Source organism: Anguilla anguilla, chromosome 4 (assembly GCF_013347855.1).
Source record: "Anguilla anguilla isolate fAngAng1 chromosome 4, fAngAng1.pri, whole genome shotgun sequence".
In the NCBI taxonomy this organism is placed as follows: domain Eukaryota; kingdom Metazoa; phylum Chordata; class Actinopteri; order Anguilliformes; family Anguillidae; genus Anguilla; species Anguilla anguilla.
This window is the reverse complement of record NC_049204.1, coordinates 54827945-54852319: the sequence shown is the minus strand read 5'-3', so window position 1 is coordinate 54852319 and position 24375 is coordinate 54827945. Positions and strand designations below refer to the sequence as shown.

The 24375-nt window shown below is 46.7% G+C and overlaps 1 protein-coding gene across 3 annotated transcripts; it reads left to right on the top strand.

Annotated features, from left to right (window-relative positions):
• Positions 1-1726: 1726 nt before the first annotated feature.
• Positions 1727-22945, top strand: si:dkey-121a11.3 (uncharacterized protein KIAA1614). Of its 3 annotated transcripts, XM_035412461.1 has the most exons (11): positions 1727-2110; positions 5327-5484; positions 6400-7485; positions 8449-8518; positions 9445-9585; positions 12045-13384; positions 14881-15031; positions 15781-16027; positions 16493-16614; positions 19912-20087; positions 20245-22945. In XM_035412461.1, exons 3-11 carry the CDS (start codon positions 6432-6434, stop codon positions 20436-20438), a joined length of 3495 nt encoding a protein of 1164 aa, XP_035268352.1. In that variant the 5' UTR covers positions 1727-2110; positions 5327-5484; positions 6400-6431; the 3' UTR covers positions 20439-22945. The 3 variants fall into 3 exon arrangements, with proteins under 3 accessions (XP_035268352.1, XP_035268353.1, XP_035268351.1); XM_035412462.1 differs by lacking the exon at positions 5327-5484 and having other exon boundaries at positions 19915-20087; XM_035412460.1 differs by lacking the exon at positions 5327-5484.
• Positions 22946-24375: the final 1430 nt, after the last annotated feature.

The window sequence follows — 24375 nt, the reverse complement described above, 5'->3', positions numbered from 1 at the left end:
GCCATACTTACATTCGTTTTAATTTGTGTAACAATAATACATTAATTTAAAATTCATTTTAAATATCAGAATTGAAGGCAGTACATGTTTTATGTTAACATTTAGGCACCTGTTAAGTCAATCAAAAATTTAACAGTGAGAGACCTGACACAACAAGTTGTATCTGGAGGTACTGCATATAGGACTAAACGTTCCCATGTTTGCATATATTTGAAACTGGGATCACTTAATCGTGGCATAGTCTTACATCAGAGGGGGTATTTCTGGTGAAGATAATTACATCATAAGGATGGTGAAGAGTGAAAGGTCTTTAGTCCTTTGCTGCATCACTGTGTTTTAAAATTATGACTGGTGTGCCTTGGGGGAAAAATGACCTACCTCACTAATCTGTCGTTCTTGACCTCATTATGAATTTCAAGTGTTATTGCACTTTTTCCACACAGGAATGTGATGACCTCAGTGCCATTTGCACTTGGGTGTGTGCACCTTACAGAGAGTAGTTTTACCACAAGCCAACAGTATCTGAACCTTGCCAAGCAGCTGACAGCATATGGTCACTTCTGTGAAATATGTAATATGCTCAGTATTTGTATGTTATTGTGACCCTCCAAATGGCATGTTCAAGTAAACTGTTCTCCTACATACTTTCTCTTTGAATATCAGTCCTACTACTGTCTGCCTGTTATCCAAAAATGCTTTACCCTGGTGCTTAAATTAGGTCAAGAATGACTTTCAGGAGAAGTGCTTCTCCTGCAACTGCTGTACTGAATTGTACATTTTGGGTAACTTTCTGTAGATAGTAGAGTACGCCTCAGAGAGAGTTTGTACAGACACACTGCCCGCGTTCCTGACCTAGAGAAGGAAGTGGAGGCATCGGGGTGAGGTTGAGTCAGGCTCCCAGTACCAGGGCTGCTCTCAAAAGCACAATAGTGTTTTTGTTAGAAAATGTGTAGGAGGGAGCAGGGATTTTTTTAACTTGTTAGAATGCTAGCAGAGGCCAGTCAAGCACTGCAGAGAAAAAACTAAGTTGAATGATTTCAGCGTATTGTTGTACAAACCTTAATTGAACAGCTGGATGGCTGTGGGGTCTGATTTGGAGTCAGTTTTTTCATGTGGAATGCACACAAATGTTTCCCATAGTGTGTGGAGGTCTGTAATAATTGCTTCAGTATTTGAGAATGTATTAACCCAGCTGTGCATCCTTGGCTGTGTAGAGTGTAATATTTGGAGCACATAGTTTCTTATTACCTCCAGTTCTGTTTTAAATTAGCCCCTGCTGCTCTTAACGGATCTATAACCCACCCCTCCCAAAAGACAAACACAAGAGATTTCACAGAGACTTGCTGTAATTATCATTTTAATTGGATTGTGTGATTGTCCTTTTCGTGCATTTTCTCAAATGCATTTAAGCCTTTATTTAGAAGAGAAGATTAAATGTTGCAAATCAGCCCTGTTAAATCCTCAATAAACAAAGGAAATTCCTGGGCAGCTGGAATATGTGCTTGGAGACTTGTGCACTTCCTTTGCGCTCTACGTTTAGGATTCCTTCTCTCCTTTTTTCCCCTCAAATTCAAGGGTAGAGTTACGTAGCCCCTCCCACAAGGGGAGGTGGGTTTCGACCTCTCCACCAATAGTCTCGTGCTTGCACTCGGTCTGGAACTTTGGGACAGCCAATCATCATTGTAGTTGGCCGTGACCGTCTCCCAGGGCAACACCGAGATCCCACACATGTGGATCACCTTTTACAGTCAGCTACTGCCTACTGTCTGGTGTGGATGTTTTTTAGACGGAGGGAGGGAGGAGTGCTAGCAGTGGTTGTGAAGGACGGGACAGCTGGTGTGAGGCCAAGGTTTTTCACTTAAGAAAAAAGGGAGTGCATAGCGCAGACGCTCCTGACAGGAAAAACTGTCCCAGCTCGGCTTGGAGTGGAGAAAGAGGGCAAAGGGGTGTACATAGTGGAGCTTGTTTTAAAAACTGGGTTTGTTTTTATACTCTGCTGTTTGTCTGCGTTGCTTCATAATTCCTGATGGGTTTCCAGAAACTGGAAGCCGTAGAGTACAGACGAGGAAAAGAAAATCTTCACAGTCCGAACTTCGATGGGGAAAGAGAGGTAGGACGGACCTCTGCCTTTTCTTAGATCTGTTTATGTTTTTTTGTTCGAGGGAAAGTGTATTTGTTATGAGTTGAATATTTCACAGTAAAAGGCCTACCTCATGCATGTTGCTACTGGGCCACTGGATTGAGAAACCGTATTTGATTTAAATGTATTTAATCGAATTGACTAAAGCATTTTAGGAATTTTAAGAGCAGAAGGTGAGTCGAAGAGAGAATTGCAGAGTGTCTTTATAGTTTTCACTCTAAGTCTTTTTGTAATAAGGTCCTGTTAAGAGAAGGAACTGTGATGAATCACGGGAGATTGAGGAGGAATTTTAGTTTCTCCGCAGCCATTGTTTCCCTCTCTTGCTTCCCTCTCACGTTGACCTTTGCATTGAGGGTCAGTAACTCAGGCATTTAAACACACATCTGTGGTTATGTATTGCGAGGTTATGCGAGAACACAAACGAGGAGCATATGATATGGCCCCAGTCACTTTGTCAATTTGGTGGTGTGCATTTCTGGCTGATTTGTGGTTAAAACTAAAATAACTCCCATGGTGGAGCAAGCAAACTCTAGACCTGGTTTGAAAGTGGCAAGGTCTTTTACAGGGAGACAAAGTGGAAAAAGATGTAGACACTGACTAATAATGACTAGCTGTCACTAAAGCTCTTACAAATTCATGACGGCTCACTTTTAGGGGTGTTTTTAATTGTAAGAATCCATGGAACGGTTAATGTGTTTTCATTTATTATCTCATTCTGTTTTTATTTATTTTATTTTGTTTTCATCTCTGTCTCCCTCTCGTCTCCCCTTGGTTCAGACTCTGGACTCTAAGTGTCCTGCTTGGCCTGAAGAAAAAATTAGGAAATAACTGTCCTGTGAAGTATGGGTGTGATAAGACAACAGGGCTTACAAATCTCAGCTTTCCAGATTTGCTAAAATAAATGACATTCTTTCCTAGCACTGGCATTAAAGGTCTGGTTAAACGTTATGCTCCAGGCTTTTTGTTATTTACTGTATGACTAGTGTTTGTTTTACTGTAGCAATAAGTTCAGCATTATATTTGTGACCAGAGCAGATCAGCCAGGTCACAAATGTTTTGCCGTGGGATTGCTTTTCTGTAAGAAGCAGATCAAAGAGGCTTTTTGATAACACTAACTATTAGGATTAGAGTTGCAGAAAGTGTGTGTGTGTGTGTGTGTGCTTGCATGAGTGTGTGTATTCTTTATGTAGATGTGTAGATTAGTACCTAAGCATTTGTGATGTGGTGATTCATGAGTACCTGTTGGTAGCAATGCTGTGTAGTGGCTGTGAAAGCTGCCTGAGGTACTGCACGGAGCGCAAGTGTGGATCTCTCATTAAGCTGAGACAAATTAAATTAAATTAGCCTCTCAAAGGAGTCAGTTGTGCATGTCATCCTCCTAGCAACTTCCTTCAGTCTACTTACCACAATGACAAGTCTTGTGCTTAACGATTATTTAGGAGAAATGGCAGGTCACAGCAACATCGATGCTTACCACAGCAGCTTTTGCAGTCCTGGAGCATTGCCTGTGTTTTTCTCTGAGATATGAGACAACGTTATATGTTTTACTGTATGTAGAATTTTCCATAACCTCCTGGGACTCCAGGATCCAACCTTTCAGGGACTCTTTTAAATTAGCTTTTAAAACTGAAACAGAAAAGAGCAACAATCAATAAATATGTTTAGGGATCGAGAGTCAAGATAGGTATTAGTTTCCCAGTGCCTCTAGTTTTATAACTGAAGGAGGCGTTTTGCAGTGAAATGCTTTAGTGTTAATTTGTATTTTTGACTGCCAAATTAGTAATCAGTGAAATGCAAGTAATCTGGTTTTTGTAACTTTGTTGGCTGTGCTGATTTGTTTTGAGGGTATCAACCTTTAATTTGAATTTTTTGGGTCTCAATTTAATTTTTGTCAAAGCTCAGTCTTCTTTCATACTTTATCCCTCCAATTTTACAGAACCTCAGTTCCTCAAGGGTGATGGATGAGTTTCCATCAAGTCAGCTGAAGCTAATGCTAAAAATATTCTCACGTTGTTATTGTAAGAAAGGCTTCATTCTGGTAATTAGTGATTCCTGCTAGAATTTTATTTTCACATCTGAACCCATTTATAGGTTTTCTTATGAACAAAAATATATGGTGCATTCTTGTGGATTGCAGTGTTGTCCGTTTTTTCAGTTAGACCAGGAAGCCTTATGGATCTGCTGTGGATTTGGGTTTGCATATCAGAGTGTAAAACCAACCCCCGCCCAACTGAAAAGAATTTCCTGGTATAAATATCTTGGAGATAAGCAAAAATGTGTGAATCTTCATTTAGTATGAGGCGAGATGCTTTGCATGGGGCAACAATGGTTGCTCTACTGCTTTGTCCCACCTGGGGAACAAATGTCAGCTCAAAGCTTCCTGTGAATCCTGTGGCAAGATTCACCATATAAAGTCACAGAACTCAACCCACACAGCGATGATGGAAATCTTACTGGCAAACTCTGTAGCCTCTGATACTGATGAGCACTCTGAGTGGTAGCGTTTCAGATTCATATATTTATATGGGACCCCCCAACTCAGTTCTTATGTAGCTACATAGTGTAGCTAGCTGAAATAATATAGCAACAAAATTAAAAATAGAAAGTTGTTTGTACAGCTGCAGTTTTTTGTTTAGCAGACTGCATCAACGGAGATGAACTTTGAAAATTGATAATACACAAAATGTTTTCTACAATTCCAGCAAGATATACATATTCCAGATTTCATTTCAGTCAGAGTTAACCTGTTTCCTTATATGCATACGAAGTTTAAAGTGAAATATTGTGTCATTGAAATGGAATTGGCTGCATTGCTAGTTTATTTATTGTCCCAATGCTGATTTATTTAATAAAAATAGCTCGTTACTGTCTGTGAAGGGTCTTGTCCACTGTGCAGATTCAACATTTGAATTAAGTACCACACTGAAGGTCTAGGTAAAAACTTTTTTCCTCAATGTTAAGATAAAAATATTGTCTGTACTATGTGCCCATTGACACACAATCAAAATTATGTTTCTTAATTGATTCTAAATATGGTGTGTATTTGTATAATTTACTGAAACTTGAAAAATATGATAACACGGAGGTGGTACAAGTAATGACAAATATAACTGTTAAAATGGAGTGTGTTTATTTTCAGTTCAATTTTTTAAATCTTAAGAAGTTATTCCTTGGTCTTATATGCAGGAGAAGGCCTCACACATGAACACATGAAAAGATGCTACAACCCCTGGCTATTACTCAGTGTTGTCATGGTGACAAAGTGCTGTCAGCTGCAGGGGGAATCGCTGGAAGGGTAGCCATAGCAATCAGCTGCCCAGCCAGGCTAAGTGTCTGGTCGCCAGGTAACTATTCAGGAAGGCACAGTCCCTTTATTTTAAATTAATAAAACAGACTTTAATTCATGTTTTGATGTCATCTTACCCTCTATTGAGGTAAAAAAAGAATGTTTCATTTTTTCCCCCGTTATGTTGCATTAATTGCTGCGTAACCGGGTGGGTCTAACATTTAACAAAAAAGCACCCTGTAGTTGATCTTTGTACTTAAGATAATTATTTTAATACTGAGATGTGTAGACATGTGAAATAACCTGCTGTTTCGTTTGCATTACTCTTTTTTACTGACCTGGTTCATTAAAGCTCAGTGACAGACGTGCCCATGGCTGCATCTGATCTTGCAGCCGTGCAGCTGTTTTGATATTGCTCTGTGCAGACATAATAGCTCTGAACAGAGTACAGAGTAAATTAGAGTGTTATTTGTTTGTACAACTAGAGAGAACAACGAAGACCAAGCTTTTACTTTTCCAACTACAATAATAATTAAGTGGCTTTTTGACAGAGAGGCTACATTGTATAAACTACATAATTATACTGCATGACAGGATAAATAACTTAAGTATATGACATAAATTTCTACTCCCAAATCACATTGCTGTCTAAAACCATTGTGTCCTTGAAATGTTATTTAAACATTATAGGGTTCAGCAGGATTTAGTTACTGCATGTTCCATTCTTTCTGAAAGTGGAGGTTCTCTCCATCACGGCCTTCCCCCGGCTGCTGAGCGGATTACTGAGGGAGGTGCACTATCTCAGTCTCTGTCAGGAGTGGCTGGAGCACAGACTGGGCTTTAGCTGTATTATCTGATGAAATTGAAAAACTGAAATGAAAGCGCATTCAGGAATATTCCTGGGTGTAACCACAGGAGCCACCGCTGATCAGGTCACTTTCGTTCACTGTGGTCTCCCCTCCTCCCTCTGCAGCCTCGCCTCTCCCCTGACGGCCTGAACTCGCCATGGAGGACGTGTCGCCGGCCGACGGCTCTGACCCTCTTAGCGGTGTTCTAGAGAGGGCGGAGCTGGCCAGGAAGCCGGATGCCGCCCCGCGCGTGAGCGACGACCAGCCGCACCGCAGCCCTGGCGCCGAGCCCGGGCCTGGGCCTGGCACCCCCTCCTCCCCCAGCTGCTCGCCCGGCTCGCCCGGCTCGCCCTGCGGCGCCAGCGCTCAATGGCAGCTGCAGTCCCCTCTGGGCTCCGCCGTGTCCGCCCTGCAGTCCAAAGTCCGGGCCCTGTCCGAGCGGCGGGCGGCGGGCCAAACCGCCGCGGCGCTCCTGACGGCGCCTGGCCAGCCGCAGGCCGCTAAGAGAGCCTCGCCCTCTGTCCTGGGGCCCGCGGCCGCGGGGAGATGGCTGTCCAGCAGCAGCGAGGAAGAGGCGGAGCCCCAGGCACACTCTTACCTGGCTAATTTCCCTTCGCCAGGAGACATAGAGACTCAGGGGGAGGGGGTAGTAGGGGGGGACGGGTGCGAGGCAGGCCTCAGCGCAGGCCTGGTGCCTCTGTCCCGAGAGCTGGGAGAGGGGGCCAGTCTGGAGAGCCTGTCTGACGTGGGCTGCAGTCTCCCTGACGAGCCCCCGTCCATGAAGTCCTGGGCTCCTCCGAAGGGGTTCTGGAAGGCCGCCCGGCCCGAGACGCTGCTTCTGAACGGGGACGCCCCGCTGGCGGGGGACAGGCCCCCCGGCGGCCCGGCGGCGGGCGCGGCGGCTCAGAAGAAGGCCTGGGCGGCGGGGGGACGGGGGGTGCGCAGGGAGATCCAGAGGTCGGACAGCCTGGAGGGCCACCTGCGCAGGTGCGTGCAGACGGAGGCGGGGCCGGAGGGCCCGCTGGGGGGGCTGTGGAGGGCCGACAGCTGGGAGAGCGTGTGCAGCAGCGGGAGCTCCCTGTCTCTGGCGGAGCGGGTGGAGATGAACCGGGGTCTCCTCAGGCAGATGCTGAGCAGGCCCAGCGGGAAAGGCCTGGAGGGCCTGGAGGGCGAGCACAGGGCTGAGGACCCCGCAGAGTGCAACGGCAGAGGTACCCCGCTCTCACCGCCTCCCCTCCATCCACTTTAAACCGGCAGCCGCATTTCAAACAGCCGGGATTAGAGCAATGCATGAGGACTCTGGGTTTGGGAAATAATCTCTTAAATCTGGCTGATGTTCAGGATGGCAGGTAACAGCATGCATCTCAGAGAGGGGGGGGGGGGAGAAGGAAGAGCACAGGGTTCATTTCAGACCGGATCAGAGTGACGTCACTGCGCTCATTATCCTGTTTCTCAGAACTGCTTTCGTTCTAAATATACAATACAGAATGCAGGAAACAGAGAGGCTACATAGAGAATGCTCAGGTAGAAAGAAGGGGTCAGGTCTGAGGCAGCGAGAAATAAAGAATGTAAAGATAGTCCAGGAACAAGCAGAGTGGTGATACTGAGCAGGCAGCCAGATGTTCTGCTGCCTAATTGGACTCTAGTCTCTCCAACCGCAGTTTCTCTCTGGCTGTAAGTAAAAGGCCCGCGTGTGCCAATGTGTCCTGAGATAAACACAGCTGTCCTATTATTAGAGAAAATGGAGGACAGAACACAAACACCTACTAGTGTTTTGATAGAACCAAACATTTCAGAAGCTGAAATGTTTTTTGCCTGAACGTGTTACGGTGCCGTGAGCTTCGTATACTGTTGGCAGTTTAAGCTGTATGGCCTGTGGGTTTAAAAGGCTGGTTTTCATAAATTTATTCAGAGCAGACGATAGTTTGAAGAAAATTACAGTTACCTGCATATGAGCCGATATCAAGAATCCACTCCTCATGACAAATATAATATTTACAGTATTATTTTCACTGCGCAGTTCCACATAACAATTAAAAACTTAATCTATGAAACATGCTAATGAAGCGGGTTGTAAAATAATTGTAATTGTAAAAAAAGGCTATTTTAGATCATGGAACAAAGCTGGAGCTCTTTTGTAATTGAAGTTAGGCTACGTGTCTCTGTCTTCAAAGGATTGGTGGCCCTGAACGACAGTGACTGGGACTCTGGGATATCTCTGCAAGACAGCGAACACAGTCAGAGGTACGCCTGGCAGCCTTTGCACTCCCGCATCCCATACAGGCCAGCCCGGCTACCAGGAAGAGCTTAGCTGCTTACAGTAGAACATCAGCACGCTTGCCCCCTCCCCTGCTGGCATTGATAAGTGTGCTTTCGTGTTAATCTGGGAGGTCTGTGTGCGTCAGAGCTCTGCGTGTAGGACTACAAATGTGCCAGGAGACACCGTGCGGAGGAACAACTGGCCATGGCTGAGCCAAGTGCTCATCAGAAGGAGATTAAGATTATGTCACTCCCATGTCCGTGCCCCTTCCCCTCAGCATCATTGCATAATGTGGCTTTATAATATTCCAGTATTTAAACAGGCAGACCATCTCTCTCCTTTTCTTGGAAGGTTTGAATTGGCTCTTGATTTGCTTCTTGCTTCTTGCTGCTTGTAATGTCTTTCAACTGGAATAGCAAATGGAAGAATGCGCAGAATTGCCCAGTATACATAAATAATCACTGACTATAAATGTCAAAGAAGGAACAAAAGCTGCTTGGGCTAACAGGCAGAGGAAAGAGATATTTCTGTTTTATAAGACACACACACACTCGCGCACACATGTGCACACGCACACACACGCAGACTCACACACTCACACACATACACAGACACACTCTCACACACATGCAGACACACTCTCACAGACGCACACTCACACTCACACACGCACGCAGACACACACACACACACACTCACAGACACCCTCTCTCTCTCTCTCTCACACACACACACACACTGACAGACACCCTCTCTCTCACACACACACACACACACACACACTGGGCTCCGTCAGCCTAATTAGCTGTGACGGGCCGCTCTGCCCTAATCTCCGCACTGTGCGAGCTCTCTCCCGGACGCTGGCTGACGTGCGCCTCTCCTGTGTCTCCCCCTCCCGCTGGGACGGCAGGGCCTTTGTGCTGAGCGACGAGCTGCCCCTGAGCCCCCGGCACGAGCAGGCCAAGCGCCTGCTGGAGCGAGCGCGCATGAAGGCCCGGTCCTGCCCTCTCAAAGCCGACCACACCATCCTGCCGGTCCAGAGGGACAGCCCGTAAGTGTGTGTGTGTGCGCTTCCTCTCCGGCTCCGCGCGCGCGAGCGTGTGTGTGTGTGTGTGTATCCTCCGTGTGCTCGCTCTGTTGTTTCCTGGAGAGGCTTAGCTCTCCAAGCAGCACCTGGCTCCCCGCTTTTCCCAGTCCCAGCCCCCCTCTAAACGAGGCGAATTGTCGCCAGGATTTTTGCCCGTCGCCTGCCGTTCGCCTCATTTTGGTTGCAGGACAGGGGGGGGGCTGTGCACCACCCTAGCCCACCCGAGCTTTTGTGTGCGGCCGCTGTTTTGTGTTTGGCGTCTGTTCGGTTAGCGCGCCGCGGGATGTGAGTTTGGGCTGAAGTGCGGTTGTCCGTGTCCTGAGTAAACGACGTGCTTTTGTGTTTTAAAATGGACTGGAGTAGGGAGAGGAGGACAGGAGCAGCAGCTGCTCTGTTGGTGCTGCTCTTTAACTATGATGATGCAACAGGTGCTGTGTATCTGGTACATGTGGAAAAGAATCTTTGCGCTTTGTGTGGATTTTTGGTTTTAATTGGTTGCTTTCCCATTTCCTTTCAAACTGAAATATGTTGGGTTTTCCAGACATATCTTCATATTCTTCAAATTAAGTTTATTTGTAATCTGTAGGTCATGAATTCAAATTACCCCACTAAAGTAGCTATTACAGTACTGATGTAAAACATAGCTGTGTATATGTATTTTTATATTTATCATTTTTACATTTTGTGTTTGGGAGCCAGGTAGCACTGCTGCCTTTCCTGCCACAGTTCTATTTCTGCTGTGAACGTTATGCAAGCAAACGGGAATTATGCAACATACACGCAGGAGTGCCCTTCACATGGAGCCTTGATTAACGCAGTGCATGCGGCTGATTCTATAGGGCCACCTGTGTCTTCATATACCAATGATTAGCAAAGATTGTGGTAGATTAGATCTTCCATGTATAACTAAATACAGCAGTTTAAAGTAATATTTATTAATGATCCATGGTGTGGTAGAATATGTCATTTGTGACTGAAATCATTCCCAAACTCCCTAAATGTCTGATTCTCTTTATAATAACTGGGCATGAGAAACATATACCACCAATTTACAAAGCTGAAAAGAGTTGCGAACATTTCTTTCTTGTTTTTCCTGTCTGCATTTTTTCTGAAGGTTTGATGTGCGAAGTCTAATTTACTTTCCTGCATCACCGCACCTGTCATATCTGCCAGCTGCCCCCCCGTTCCCTCCCTCCCCCCTCCTCCCCAGGGAACCACTAGATTAGCAGTGTGTACCCTGATAACACCTCAGAGCGACACAACACTCTGCTTCCCCAGGGAACCCCCCAGAAGAGCTGTGCTATACACACTTCCTCCAAAAACTCAATTTCCCAGTGTGCTCTTTGGTCTTTTTCAGAAGTTAAACCCATATTTATTAAATCAGTGCTACTTGATCATAATAGTATTTTTGCTAAATGTTTTGAATAATACCGCAAGGCTTTGATTGTAGGATTTTAAGTTTATAATAATAGTCTTCTTGTAAAACAATATTGTTCTCCTTAAATAGTCAACTAAATACTGAATAATTCACATGAATCGAAGAATATAGGTCTTATCCATTATTATGCATTTACAGTGGTTCCTCTGGAATGTTATTGAGAACCCCATAATCATTCAACTGTACCATGTTGACCGTAAAAGCAATAGTGATGAAGTTCTTTTCATCAATGTCCAGTAGGTCTATTTAATTAAAGGATTATTCAGAATATTTGCCACACATTTAATATGACCTTTTAATAATGTCCTTGGTGGTCAGTCATTCCTAGACAGTGTTAAGTCCAGTTCTGTCTGCAGACTGCGTTGTGTGTGACCAAACTGCGTAATTTGATTTGTCTCAGAGAGCTGCATACTGTAGGTTCTTGCTTGCCCAGTGGGAACATGCTGAATGTCTGGATGGAGAGAGCTCTGTTAGACTAATTACAGTTTGTCTCTTCCCTCAAGCAGAGAAAGAGCATGTCTGGAATGCCGTAGCCTTAGAGAAACAGGAGCCAGTCCACAACAGACAAAGAATTCCATAGGCATTTAAGCAATCTTCCATGTGCGGAGAGAAAGCAGAGTGCCATGTGTAAACTCTGCTGTGTGTGTGTGTGTGTGTGTGTGTGCGTGTGTATATGTGTATGTGTGTGTGGTGATCATGCTTGTGTGTGTGTATGTGTGATGTTCATGCATGCGCGTGTGTATGTTGTTTGTGTGTGTGTGTGTTTTTGTGTGGTGAACATGCCTGTGTGTGTCTGTGTGTGTGTGTATGCTCATCTGTGTGTGTGTGTTTTTACATTACATTACAGGCATTTGGCAGACTCTCTTATCCAGAGCGACGTACAACAAAGTGTATAACCATAACCAGGAACAAGTGTGTTGAAATGTGTGTGTGTGTGTGTGTGTGTGTGTGCGTGTATGTGTGTGTGTGTGTTTGTATGCCGCAGGGATCCGTCGTCCAGGGCTGGAGTGTCGCTGCGCACGGCTCCGCTCGCGGGGAAGGAGGGCGCGGCGGCCGTTTCGGGGAACCTGAGCGACTCCTCCAGCGGGGACTCGGCGTGCGGCCCCCGCCGGCGGCACGGCCAGTCGCCCACGCGCGTGCGCTTCGAGGACGAGTCGGAGAAGGATGCGGAGGTGCGCTACCTGGAGCGCCTGCGCCAGCGCCGCCGGGCCGGCGAGAGGGCCCAGGGCCTGCTGGTGTCCAAGCCCAGCCTCTCCTCCTACGTCAACGGCAGGAAGGACAGCGAGACCGCCGCCGAGCCCAGCCGGGCTCCAGAGAGCGCCCCCTTGTGGAGCAAGAAGACCAGGAGGACCCAGGACAGGGCCGCAGCAAACGGAGGCACCCACGGCAAGGCCGTGCCGCAGGAAGTAGCCGGCAGGAAGTGCAACTCCTGCGGGTCTGTCTTGGACGGTGCCTCGGCTGTGCATTTGACCCCCGACTCAAACTGCCAGCCCCCCCAGACGGCCTGCCACCATGACTCTGAAGGGAAGGCGGTGCCCGTGTGGGTGGCCCCCACCCTCACTGACCGCACGGTGCGCACCGAGATCATAAAGGAGACCTACATCGGGGAGGTGGAGGCCTCCGGTGAGCAGGCGGGGGGGAGCGGCGCTGGGGAACGCGTCTCCACTTTGGGGAAGCTGAAGAGGAGGAGCAGGAAGGGTGAAGGCCGGCAGGAGGCGGGGCTCAGCCCGTACGCCAGGACGGCGGCGGCGGCGGCGGCGGGCGGTTGCCAGGAGACGTCCGCCTGCAGGCCGAGGCGCGGCGGGGCGGAGCTGAGCGCGCCCCGCGGGACAGGGGCGCTGCCGCCCAACCCCTACGCCTCAGAACAGCCGGGCCGCCGCCCCGCCTCCCCAGCCACAGACGGGGTGCCGGTGCCCCCCCTGCTGGACGCTCCCCCCAACCCGCTGCCCATGAAATCCGCTCTGAAGTCCGGGGCCAGGAACCGGCCGAGCGGGCAGCGCGTGGTCAAGCTCGTGCCCCCGCCGGAGCACCGCCTCGTTCGGCTGGACGGCCTGGAGGACGCCCGCGACCTGGAGCCCCGCCTCCCGCCCGGACCCGCCGCGGAGCAGCCCCTGGAGCCTGAGGCTCTGCTCCAGCGCCTGGAGGAGCAGCAGTGCGCCGTGCCAAGCTACGGGGAGGACGGCCCCTCTCTCCTCAAGCCCTGCCCCCCTACCGGCGGCAGCCCCGCCCCCTGCCTAAGGCCCTCCTCCCTCAGGTACTCTCCAGCCGGAGGCCTCTCTGACTACGAGGTTGCAGAGTCCTGGGACCCTGCCGCAGAAGAAACAGGTCAGCCCCAGCACACACAAATCTGCTTAAACTGCACAACACGCAGAAATCCCAGACAGCGTGACTTCACATTGGGAACAAATGCTGAAATGAACGTTGTATTAATGTTGTGTCAGACTTGTTTTAGAATCTGGAGGCTTAGGAAGGTTATCGCATTAAAAGTAAACAGGCCTTTAAGGCATACAGAGCTAGGTCAGACCAGAGACCTATTTGCTCTTCATTCACTTGGTTGAAACTAGTAGACCTGACACTTCAATCTGTTCAGTATGAAACTTACTTTGAGGGCTCCTAATTTTCTTATGCAGAACAACATATATATATACATACATACATACATACATACATACATACATTTCTATGGCTGAAAGTTTTATTTTCACAGGTCTAAGTTAAGGACCTTTCTTGAGGATACAACAACAGTGCAGAAATTTGAGTATCAAACTGCAGCCCTTAAATATCACGCTGCTGCCACATCTGATAATGAAAATGTGTCCCATAAATCACACAAATACCACCTGGAGAGCTGCCGGTGATAAAACATCCCTTATTTCATTACTGGAGTGAGGTCAAATTGTTGTGTTAAAGGAGGATATGTCAGCCAGATTCTCATACACGTTTAGCTTTACTGAGAAGCAAGGCGGGTCTGAACACTAGGTTACTTTGGCATCCATTTCAGATGGTTTTTTAAGTGATATAACATGTGGTGCAGATATTTCATGGTGTGCAGCTGGTTTGAGTGAGAGAGGATGCGCGTAATTTTTAGCTTTTTTGGCAGTTTGTATGTGTGAGTGGGCTGGGCGGGGTTCCGCCCGGATGGAAGCAGAGAAGAGGCCTGTTCGATGGGTGGGGTGGGGGGGGGGCTGAGTGAGTCAGAGGCGTCAGCTCTCACACCGTCTCTGTGGGGGTGGTGTGACGTCAGCGGGCCTGCCGCACGTGCTCAGTGCGCCCGGGAGAGAAGCGGCTGTCAGCAGATCCCCGTGGCCCCTGCCTGATTGCCCCGGGGAGCCCCGATCATTTCACGCGGATCCTCCGCTTAATGAGGGCCCTCGCTCCTCTGAAAGCTCCCTCTGCACTTTCCCTTCAAATTCAAACAGAAAAAAAGTCATAACATAACATATATTCCACCAGAAACAAACATATACAGTATGCTTTTAAAGTAATAACTGTAAATTGATTTTTTCAGCAAATGAAAAACCAATGTGCGCCAAAAAAATAATTTCTAGCCGTTACAAGTGAGATTTTTTTGGGCATCTCGCTAGGTTACAGCAGGCAGTTAGGTACTGTGCTCCGTCTCTACTCCATCTCTACCATTCAATGCCTCTCTTACCATTCCATTTCTCTTTCTCCTGTTTAGTCTCTCCTCTGTTTCTTTCATGTCATGCCATAAACAAAGAGCAGAGAAGAATCAATCACTTACTACAAAGACTTAGTCTATAAATAAACAGAGATTTGATGGTACACTCTGGGTGTTGATTGGCCTGTTCTCTCCTCTGCAGCTGTGGGCCGGCTACTCCAGGCCAATGGAGAGCTGTGCCATGATCCAGCCAATGTGTGCTCCGCCCCTGCCACCCGCTGTGTCAGTGATGGGCGAGTCAGGGGACCAATGAGGGTGGAGCATCTGAGGGAGGACAACCCTGACCTGAAACAGTGAGTTCCCCACGCTGCACCTTTCAGTGACTGGCCAATCACAGGCCTCAGACTGAGTGGCGAGGATAAGATGTTTTTGGCAACTGCTCATTTTAAATACACTGCATATTGTGACTTCTTGTATTAGCAGTAGCAGGGCACATTATACATACGCTGCATATTGTGTGTAGTAGTAGTAGCAGGGTTTTTATTTGCTTTTGTTTGGTGTATTTTTTTAAGTCTGTTAATAATGAAGTAACTGGATTGTTCTCCAGGATTTTCACACAAATCAAAGTGACAAATCACTTGTTGACTCACCAAATACTTTACAATGTAATCTGTGGTAGCTCAGAAGCAGAGGTTTAAGAGTAGCGGTTTGGAATTCAAGACAATTGAATTCTTGTTTAAACAGTTTTTTCCCCATTTTTTGCCAACAGCAAGCAGCCTGGCAGTCCCAACTGCCTTAATTCAACACAGCGCTGCCCTCTACTGGCCTTAAAGCAATACATGCATTTTGGTTTCTGTCACGCACTTTTATCCAGAGCAATTTACACAGCCTTCATTTGACATGTTATCAATTTATACAGCTGGGTAGTTTATTCATCAACTTGGGATAAGTGCCTTGTCCAAGGTGTACTGCAGCAGTGCCCAACTGAGTGTACCTCAGTTCCCTAGCCATCGTGCTACACCTCCGCTCCAGTTGTATATTTTGGACCCTAACTCTCCTGTTTCTCTGCTTTGCCTGTCTCCCTCTGTGTTTGTTCACCCAGTGGAGTGGAGATGCACAAGAGAGTTGTGTTCGAAGGTTTCGACCAGCGGGAAGGCAAGCCGAGGCTTTCTCTGCGCCGGTTCTTCTCGGCCATCGGACTCAACAGCCTGGGCAAGCACAGCAAAGGGCGCTCCAGCAGCATGGAGCAGCTGAGCTTCTGCCCGAAGAGCAGCCCCGCCTCCCCCGGCCCTGCGCACAGGCACTGCGGCCAGCTGCAGAAGGCCCCCTCGCTCCAGTCCCTGCGCATGGTGAGCCACAGCGGCTTCTAACACAGACACCCAAAAACCTCCGAACCTCATCCGCTGCACAATAAACCTCTTCTAGGTCAGTGGTTGCCCCCGGTTTCCTGTGAAAGAGTTAAGGTGGGGCATGAGTATTATGTAAGAACACCACATTCTTCTGTTAGTCAGATCAGACATTGAATACCTTACAGGCTCCTTACAGTGTTGCTAGCTGTGCTGAGGTGCTGGTATTATGGTGTTAAATTTATACATCTGTTGTGACATATGTTGTGGTGTTATACCTTAGAGTACCTGCATTATATTTGATATATGAAAATTGCAAGTCAAATATTCTGAAATAATAATTATTTTGATATGTTGTAATTATTGTAATGTCGCATAATTGTATTTTAATTTTAGTTAAGTATTACGAATTTAGCATTCAGGAACCACTGTTGTATGAAAAGCTGTGGTGTGTTTCCTCACCAGCAGGGGTCGCCATTTGCCCAGCTGCGGAAAGCCTCATCAGTACAGAGTCTACAAGTACCGAAGAAGAAGGGAGACCGCTCCAGTGCATATACGCCCGGAGAACAAAACTGCAGCCCGGCATACAGGTACTGATGAATCTGAGTCTCTGGAGTATCTCAGATGCTCTGTAGGTCACATGATCTGGGCCTGTGAAAGACCCTTATTTGCATTCTTTCCAGAGAGCACCAATCTATCTTCTATTCTATGACCGAAGACTATGAGCAAACTCTATTTGTTTTTCTTCTCTAATTAAACACCATCACAGAAAGGTCACTCAGCAGAAGGAATAAACCGCCAGCATCAAAAGTCAGATGGATTGTAATCCTTTTTCCATTATAAACCAAGTAGGGTGAATTGATGCACGCTAATGCATTCCACCCAATTAGCCAATGAACCTGTCTTATGCCCATACCAGCTAAGATTTAGCATTTTTCCATCCCTGTCCCCCTAATGTGTCAGTAATGCATAGCTTTTCTATGCTCATTGGCAACATATTTTACATTACCTTAATGCATAACCCCTTTATGTTCTACAAGCCAATGCTAGCTGTTTTAGGCCCTGTTTAAAGGCTACTAAAAAGGGAGAAAAGCTTTCAGAGTGTGGAAGAATTGCTAGAATGTTCTGACCTTTGTTTTTATAGGACAGGGAAGCAGTGGCTCTCTTAAAATAATGTTGGGAAGAATTGTTTGTGTGTAGAACACAAACTACAGCATACTATGCTTAAGTTGAAATGTGCAGTTGACATTTAAATGTGCGCTGGCATATTTGAAACTAGAACCAATTCCTGGATGGACTGGTGTGGTTCAGGGTGGAGAAGAGGCAAGAGAGGGTGGTATGACCTCATAAGTGTGGGGCTGCTAAGTGATTGGAGGAGGGAGGTCTCGGTGACCTAGCTGGGGTATAAGTTCTGTCAGGTTCCACCATGTCCTAGAAAACCTGGAATTTGTAATGCAGTTTTTCAGCCATGGAAAATCATGGAAAATGAAAAATTGCCAAAATGTCTTGGAAAACAGTTGTTCTGGAAAATGTTTTTAGTGTAACGTTATAGGCCAAAACCACAGGTTCCCGGTCCACGATAACAATCTCCCCCTCTATATATTACATGTGTGCTCACATAAAAAGTCCTGGAAATATCTTGAAAACTGTGGGTACCCTGGTCTGAAAATCACATTGGCTGTCCAATAAGCTGCCAGCAGGGTTTTAAACATTTTTCAGGCTGCAGTTGGGAGCCAGTGGAAGGCAACGAGAAGAGCTGTGATGTGCATGGTCCATTTCTTCGGCTAATGAAAGCAATTCAGAGCTTCATCTGATGTCATACAGGAAACACCAGCATTGTGGTGTTATTATGTGGTGTGATTGTGTCACCAATGCAGTGGGTTCTGGGCTGGGTCAGGGTGTCTGCTGAGTCAGGGTGTGTGTTGGGTCAGGGTCTGGGCTGATTCAGGGTCTGGGCTGGGTCAGGATGTGTGCTGGGTCAGGGTCTGGGCTGGGTCAGTCTCTGTGCTGGTTCAGGGCTGAGTTAGCTGCTATAATTAGATGCAGGGAGGGAAGTGTTCGCTTCTGTACGCTTCTGTATTAGGTACACAAAGTACTGTGGCCATTGCTATTGTTTGCAATGAGCAGTACATTTTTTAACGGGACACTAAACCACTTTAGTATGTGGCAAACAAATAGTACAAACAGGCAAAACAGGTATAGTCTGCAAAGGAGTGACCTGAATGAAACATAAAATACATATTTTGCAGACACCTTTAGCCAAAGCAGCTTTTAAAAGGGCATTTAATGTGGAACTATTCGCTGATTATGGATATTAAATTGCAGACAGACTACACCCAGAACATTGTTTGGTGATAACAACACAGAAAAGTACACAGCACAAGTACATAGTTCAAGAGAAATGCAGAGAATGCAATTTGTCTTATGTACACTATGGCATTGCCTTTAACTGAATTCTCGCACGGCCGGATTTTCTACTCTGAAAGCAAATAATGTCAGATTGTCAGCTCTGAACTCTGTGTGCTGTTCTATGTAAGACACTGAGTGATATTTCTGCATCTTGAGCTGCTCTAAAGACAATGTGCTCACACCTCTAGAGCTCCAGTTAAGCCTGTAAGCAATCTTCAGAACAACATGTGGAGACATGATTGAGGGTAACACCATTATAGGAAAATAACTTTTAATTCGTATCATCTGTTGGTGATTAAGAAATGCTGGAGGATATATTTTCTTACGGTGCTATGATTTAATAATGATTATTCCGTTAGAGTCCTGAAATTGTTACATCAAAAAATTATTACTCTTGCTGTAACGAAAGACATTGTATGGCTATGCCAAACTTGGTGCATTGACTGACTCGTCTGACTGTGTCTCCCTCAGTGAAGAGTTTATGAATGAAGAGAATCATAAATCATGATTTGTCAGGTGGGGAGGTGGCGTGGGATTTGGCGGGTGCTCAGGGCAGCTCGAGCATTCCCTGTATGCGCAGACAGCTGGTGCACGTTGTGCAACTCCTGAACGCTTTCTGTGTTCAGCCGTACATGCTGCTGCCGCCTGGAAGGTAAAAATAGAGCCTGCCGCCCTGCCAGAGGAGGAGGAGGGATGACGTGGAGCGTCTTCAGTTGCTTGGTGGAGAGATGGCGCTTGGCGCTTGCTTGTTGACACTGCATAGTGAGCGGTGTGCAGTTGATATCCAGCAAGCGTACGTGCGTCCCATAGCTGCAGTCACATAAGAGCTTTGAACGCTTGAGAAGTCTGAGTGGAAATTCCCACACACTGTGACTCAAGATGCAACGCTTACGTCACCTTCCTCGAGAGCCAATCAGAAACCCGATAGCGGTATGACAAGGGCAGTCTATAAATGACTTGCAATCAATCTCACAGGAGGCGAGATGACAGTATGAGTCTCTTGCTGCTACTGCAGTAGTACATGTTTTGGCCACAGTGTTCAACATCACCGTTTGCTGTACCTCATGTGTTTTGCTTGGGTGTATTGCTCATAACTCTTCTGTCACAGAATAAAGCCTCACAGGGCTTCATTCCAAAAGTGTAAACATTGTCTATAATCTCTGATATTATGTAGTTATGGTTGCAAATACACTATGAGAAGGTTTACAACCCATATACATGCTTTAATATATTGTTTTAATAAGAGTTTTCATTCATCATCTATGTGAATACCATGTTTTTGCATGTATCTGTTTTACTGCAATTCTGTGTTCGGCCATTTGCTTTTCTGTTGTTGTCAGTTTATCAGTGTGTGCCTGCATCTAGAGTACATCTAGTCACCTGCTCGTGTCTGTCTCTTTGGGGGGAGTACATCTGTACCCACGTCACTGGGCCGCGTCCCCCTCCCTGACCCTGTGTTCCCTGCCGTGTGTGTCCAGCAGGGGGCTGCAGCGAGCTCTGAGTGTGGAGGATGTGGGGAGTCCCAGCTCCGTGCGCTCTGTGGGACGGGTGGCCCAGGCCTTCCCGGACGGGACCCTGCTGCTGGAGCTCCGAAGGCCCCCCAACGGCCCCTTCGGGTTCCTTATCTCCCGGGGTAAAGGTCGGCCTGACTCAGGTATTAGGAAGCCCCTTCAGTGAAGTAAATGACTGACTGATTCAATTACAGGGTCTCTTTACATACAGATGGTTCAGTTAAATTACTCACTCAACTGCCCTTGGATTCCTTGATAGATGTAATCAAGCTATTGTGTGTGTGTGTGTGTGTTTTGCAGGCGTGTACGTAGAGGAGATGGGAGACAGCAGCACACAGAAGCTGTACGCGGGGCTGCTGGGGGTCGGGGATGAAATCCTGGAGGTGAACGGGGAGAAGGTAGCGGGCCTGACCCTGGAACAGGTGACCCGGATCATGACGCAGGACTGCAGCGCCTCCATCCGCGTGCTCCGACACCGGCGGGTCCCGCGCTGACGCACAGAGCGGCCGGGGCGGGGAGCAACGAGCGGCGCACCACGGAGAGGCCAGACGGAGGACAGGAGTCTGTTACAGAGCACGACTCTCACAACCGGCTTTCAGTGAGCAGCGGGGAGACCCAGGAGTCAACAACAACAACAACAACAACAACAACAACAACAACAACAAACCTAATTCAAGGAGCATCTGGGAGAAGAAACCAGCGCAGGAAAAAATCAGCTCCTCTACTTAGTTTTGATTTGGTGCAGTGCTGAGGAAAGCACTGTATTTATCCACAGTATACGTCTGCAGTGAATTCAAGTCCCCAAACTGAGAACTAGGGTTCTGGAAAGTCAATCCTACCCCCTTTTTTCCTCAAGGTGCTTCATACTTGATCTCACAAATGTGAGACCCCCAATGAAAGACCGCCCACCCCCCCCCACCCCCCTTGAGCTTCCAGTGCCATTGTGTTTGCTCAAAGATAACAGAACTCAGTAGTCATCCTCTAGAAACATAGCTGGCCTTGTACCTCATTGATTGTTTCATCTGTTAAAAGGCTCCTCAGATTAGAGCAATCTCTGTGCAATAAAAACGTTTTACTGTAGAAACCATGATTACCAAATACAGGTGTGAGGCACAGACAGATAGGATTGAGTAGTAATTCAAATGGTCATCGTAGAAATGTGGGACAAACAGCATGATTTCATTCAAGAGACCTCTCAAAACAGTTACTTACTTCACTGTTAATGAAAGAGCTTCTATTTCATTCAGATACATACAAAAAAAGCTTTCTGCAATTTGCAACACCAGAATTAAGAAGGATGAAAAGGTACAGATGGAGTGCTTAACAGCTTTGGAAAGTGCAATCTCCGACCACTCTCAAATCTGGGATATATATAGACGGTGAAACACCACATCAAAGATAAATTAGACGATGGCTAAAACGGAATGTGTGTGTGGAACTCAAGGTGTGTGGCGCAGTTTGTGTTGCACAGTCAAAGGCTCTACCACACATTCAGAACTTGAGCAGCTGATCTTTGAGCTGAGCTTTTCTACTCCCTGTATCAACAGCCATTGCACCAGAGGTTTGTTCAGCTGCTCTGGAGCGTAGAACAGAATCACGGGAAAATACATTAGCAGAGGAATACTCTAAATGGATTGGTTTTTAAAGTATGTGTAATGGCAGGTTATTACTCCAGTATATGGATGACAAATTCAAAGCTCTAATGTATTAGGAGACTCAAGGATTTTATTTTCCTTAAGTTAAGTTAGTTTTTGCAGAGCGCAGATTACTGCTCTTTTGGGGTTTATGCGTGGTGTAAGAAATGTTTCTGTGCTCTGCTCTAAAATGAGGGCACAATGCTCTGTGTACATTTTCTGCTCCCAACAGGTTTTTACATTGAACCGAAGAGTCAAATTTGACCACATGCAACAGTCCTCAATCAATCAACCAGCAACCCTTCCTTTCCGTGACATAGAGACATAATCTGCATATTAACAAGTTTCTAATGAATGTTGTTATTCCCACACCGTTTTTCATCATTGTAAAGGAGGTTCATTTACTGTCTTGTTTATAAATGATGGCAAACAACAAGATAAATGGCCCAATGTGTGGGACCATACATGGGGGCCATGAATGGCATGGCTCCAAGTCATTCAGATGTCTTATTCCTGGTGTTTGTGGATCAGAGTTTGGTTCTTCATCCTTTGCTTCTGGATCTGCCATGGAAAACATCAATATTCTGTCTTTTATGCAGTCTTTTAAAGTCTTTTTAGATCAGGTTCCTTCGGTGAAGTAATCATAGAGAAGGCAAATATAATTCCACAAGTCTTCTGCATTTTGTTGACTTTTCATGATGTCATTCTGGGTATGTTCCTTCGTCCAGCCTGCCTGTAGTAGTCCTGTGAGCTTCATCGTTTTTAATAGCCGTTTATGACTCATTTACCTCATAGAGGCGGGCGGAATGTTTTCAAGGCTGACAATAAATTCTGCCAGTGTTACGCCATATTCATGTTATGCCATATCAAAAATGTACAATAATGTGACACCTTCAGTTGCTTGTGGATAGAAATAGCTGAGATGTGTGGTTTGAAATTCTGAAATATGCAGTGTGCTGTTTTGCCATTTCAGTATTCACATTTTAGGAAGAAAAGTAGAACCAGTGAGTGACAGTGGGACAATCATGAAGCACCAATGATGGTGGAGTCCTTCCATACCTATCAGTATTAAAGTGTACAAAAAAGTGAATTGAAATCTCCCTGTCATACAGTCCATGCATTTTGTTACTTTTATTTATATTGAATACAAGGCAAATAAAATATTTGAACATGTGCTTGTGTTCATGTAAGACAATGGCTTGTTCTTGAAAAGCACTATTAAGGCTGCATTCAATTCATTGCACGGAAGGTATATTATAGCTCTTTAAATGCTCAGTCATCATGTGTGCGTTGCGTGTTATCTGATCTAATATATCCGCATACTATACAAATCTGTGTACTGAAATCACTCTTTGAGCTCCTCAATTAAAAAGCACCCACTTGATTTAGTGCACAACCATAAAAAGATGGACAGCATCCCTTGCTGGTGTCCCCTCATAGAATTCTAAAGAATGAGCCACTTGGGAGAACAGGGCCTGTCCCTTTAAGAGAAGGGTGTGGGGGGTGGGAGGGCAGGGTAGAGAGGTGGTGACAGATGTGTGAAGAGCTCAGGGTCTCAGGTGGCCTGACAGCCCAGCGAGGGGAGCTGCCATGGGGGAGGGGTGACTGATCAATACAATATCCCCCACCAGGGGTGGACTAACAAAGATCAAACACGCACACACACACACACTCACAGTGCTAGAGATACACACAGGAGCTGACAAGAATGAACAGAAAAGGGCAAATCCACTCTTGTATTTCTCACACTGTGGTTGTAATATCTCCAGTTATTGTTCAAGATTGTTAACTTTCCGTTGTGGTTTCCTGTAGCTTTGGGCTGGTAAATGTGCTGGAGTCACATCGCTCTCAGATGTGCGTAATTGGTGTAGGCGATGTGAGAGACTGGGTCCATTGCAGACACAGGTGCAGTACTCTGCATCTCTGAAAAGCTGTTAATTCATCCAACGTGAAAACAGGGGGGCTGGTAGTGAGCTGAACGCGGTGTACCACAACGCCTACATCTCTAGGAATATAAATGTCACGTCAGTCCTCAAACTACTAGCTGTTTTTTTAGCGCATACATTTTGAATAGTAAACAGCTCATGTGTTTGAACTTTCTACATAGTGAGCTGAACAATGTTATCAAACGCAGAGCTGTTTCAGTCCTTGTGGGAGAGACAGAGCTGGTCTCATGTGTAAGAAGTCAGGCAACCTGATTTTGGTTATCATAACCCAGCCCTACTTATGTTCCTATGCACATGCACTAACCTTGCTTCGGAAGTTCATTACAATGGCTGAGTGCTTACAAAAACAAAAACCTAATTCTGAGCTTTAAGATATGATGTGTTCATTGGTCCTATGATTTAGTACATTCTCTATCCGTTTCCTGCTCCTTTTGACCACCGTTTCGCCGCTGGTTTTTCCGTGCGGTTGTGGGCGTGCGGCACAGAGAGGCATCAGTGAATGTATGAATGTCCCTCGGCGCTGCTCTGAGCCATCTCCCTCGCTCCACGCTGCCTGTTCTGCCCGCCCGGCCCCTCCCAGCGCTCGCCTCCCCTCTCCGTACGGTCCGAGGCCCTGCATTGCAATGCTAATGAGCCCAGCTGTCTGGGGCAGCTTGCTCCGGCCCCGCGCCCTCTTCCCCAGGGGGGCGTGTGCTCAGCTGTCCCTTCCGTCCCCCTCTCTGTTCCAGGATAAAGAGGCCGAGCTGGAAACCTGCAGCCTGCACCTGCCGCCTGCTGGAGCCCATCCCCCCCGCGCAGACACGTCCTTCTGTAATTATCCCTCCGACAGACAGGCCACGCCCACTTCTTAA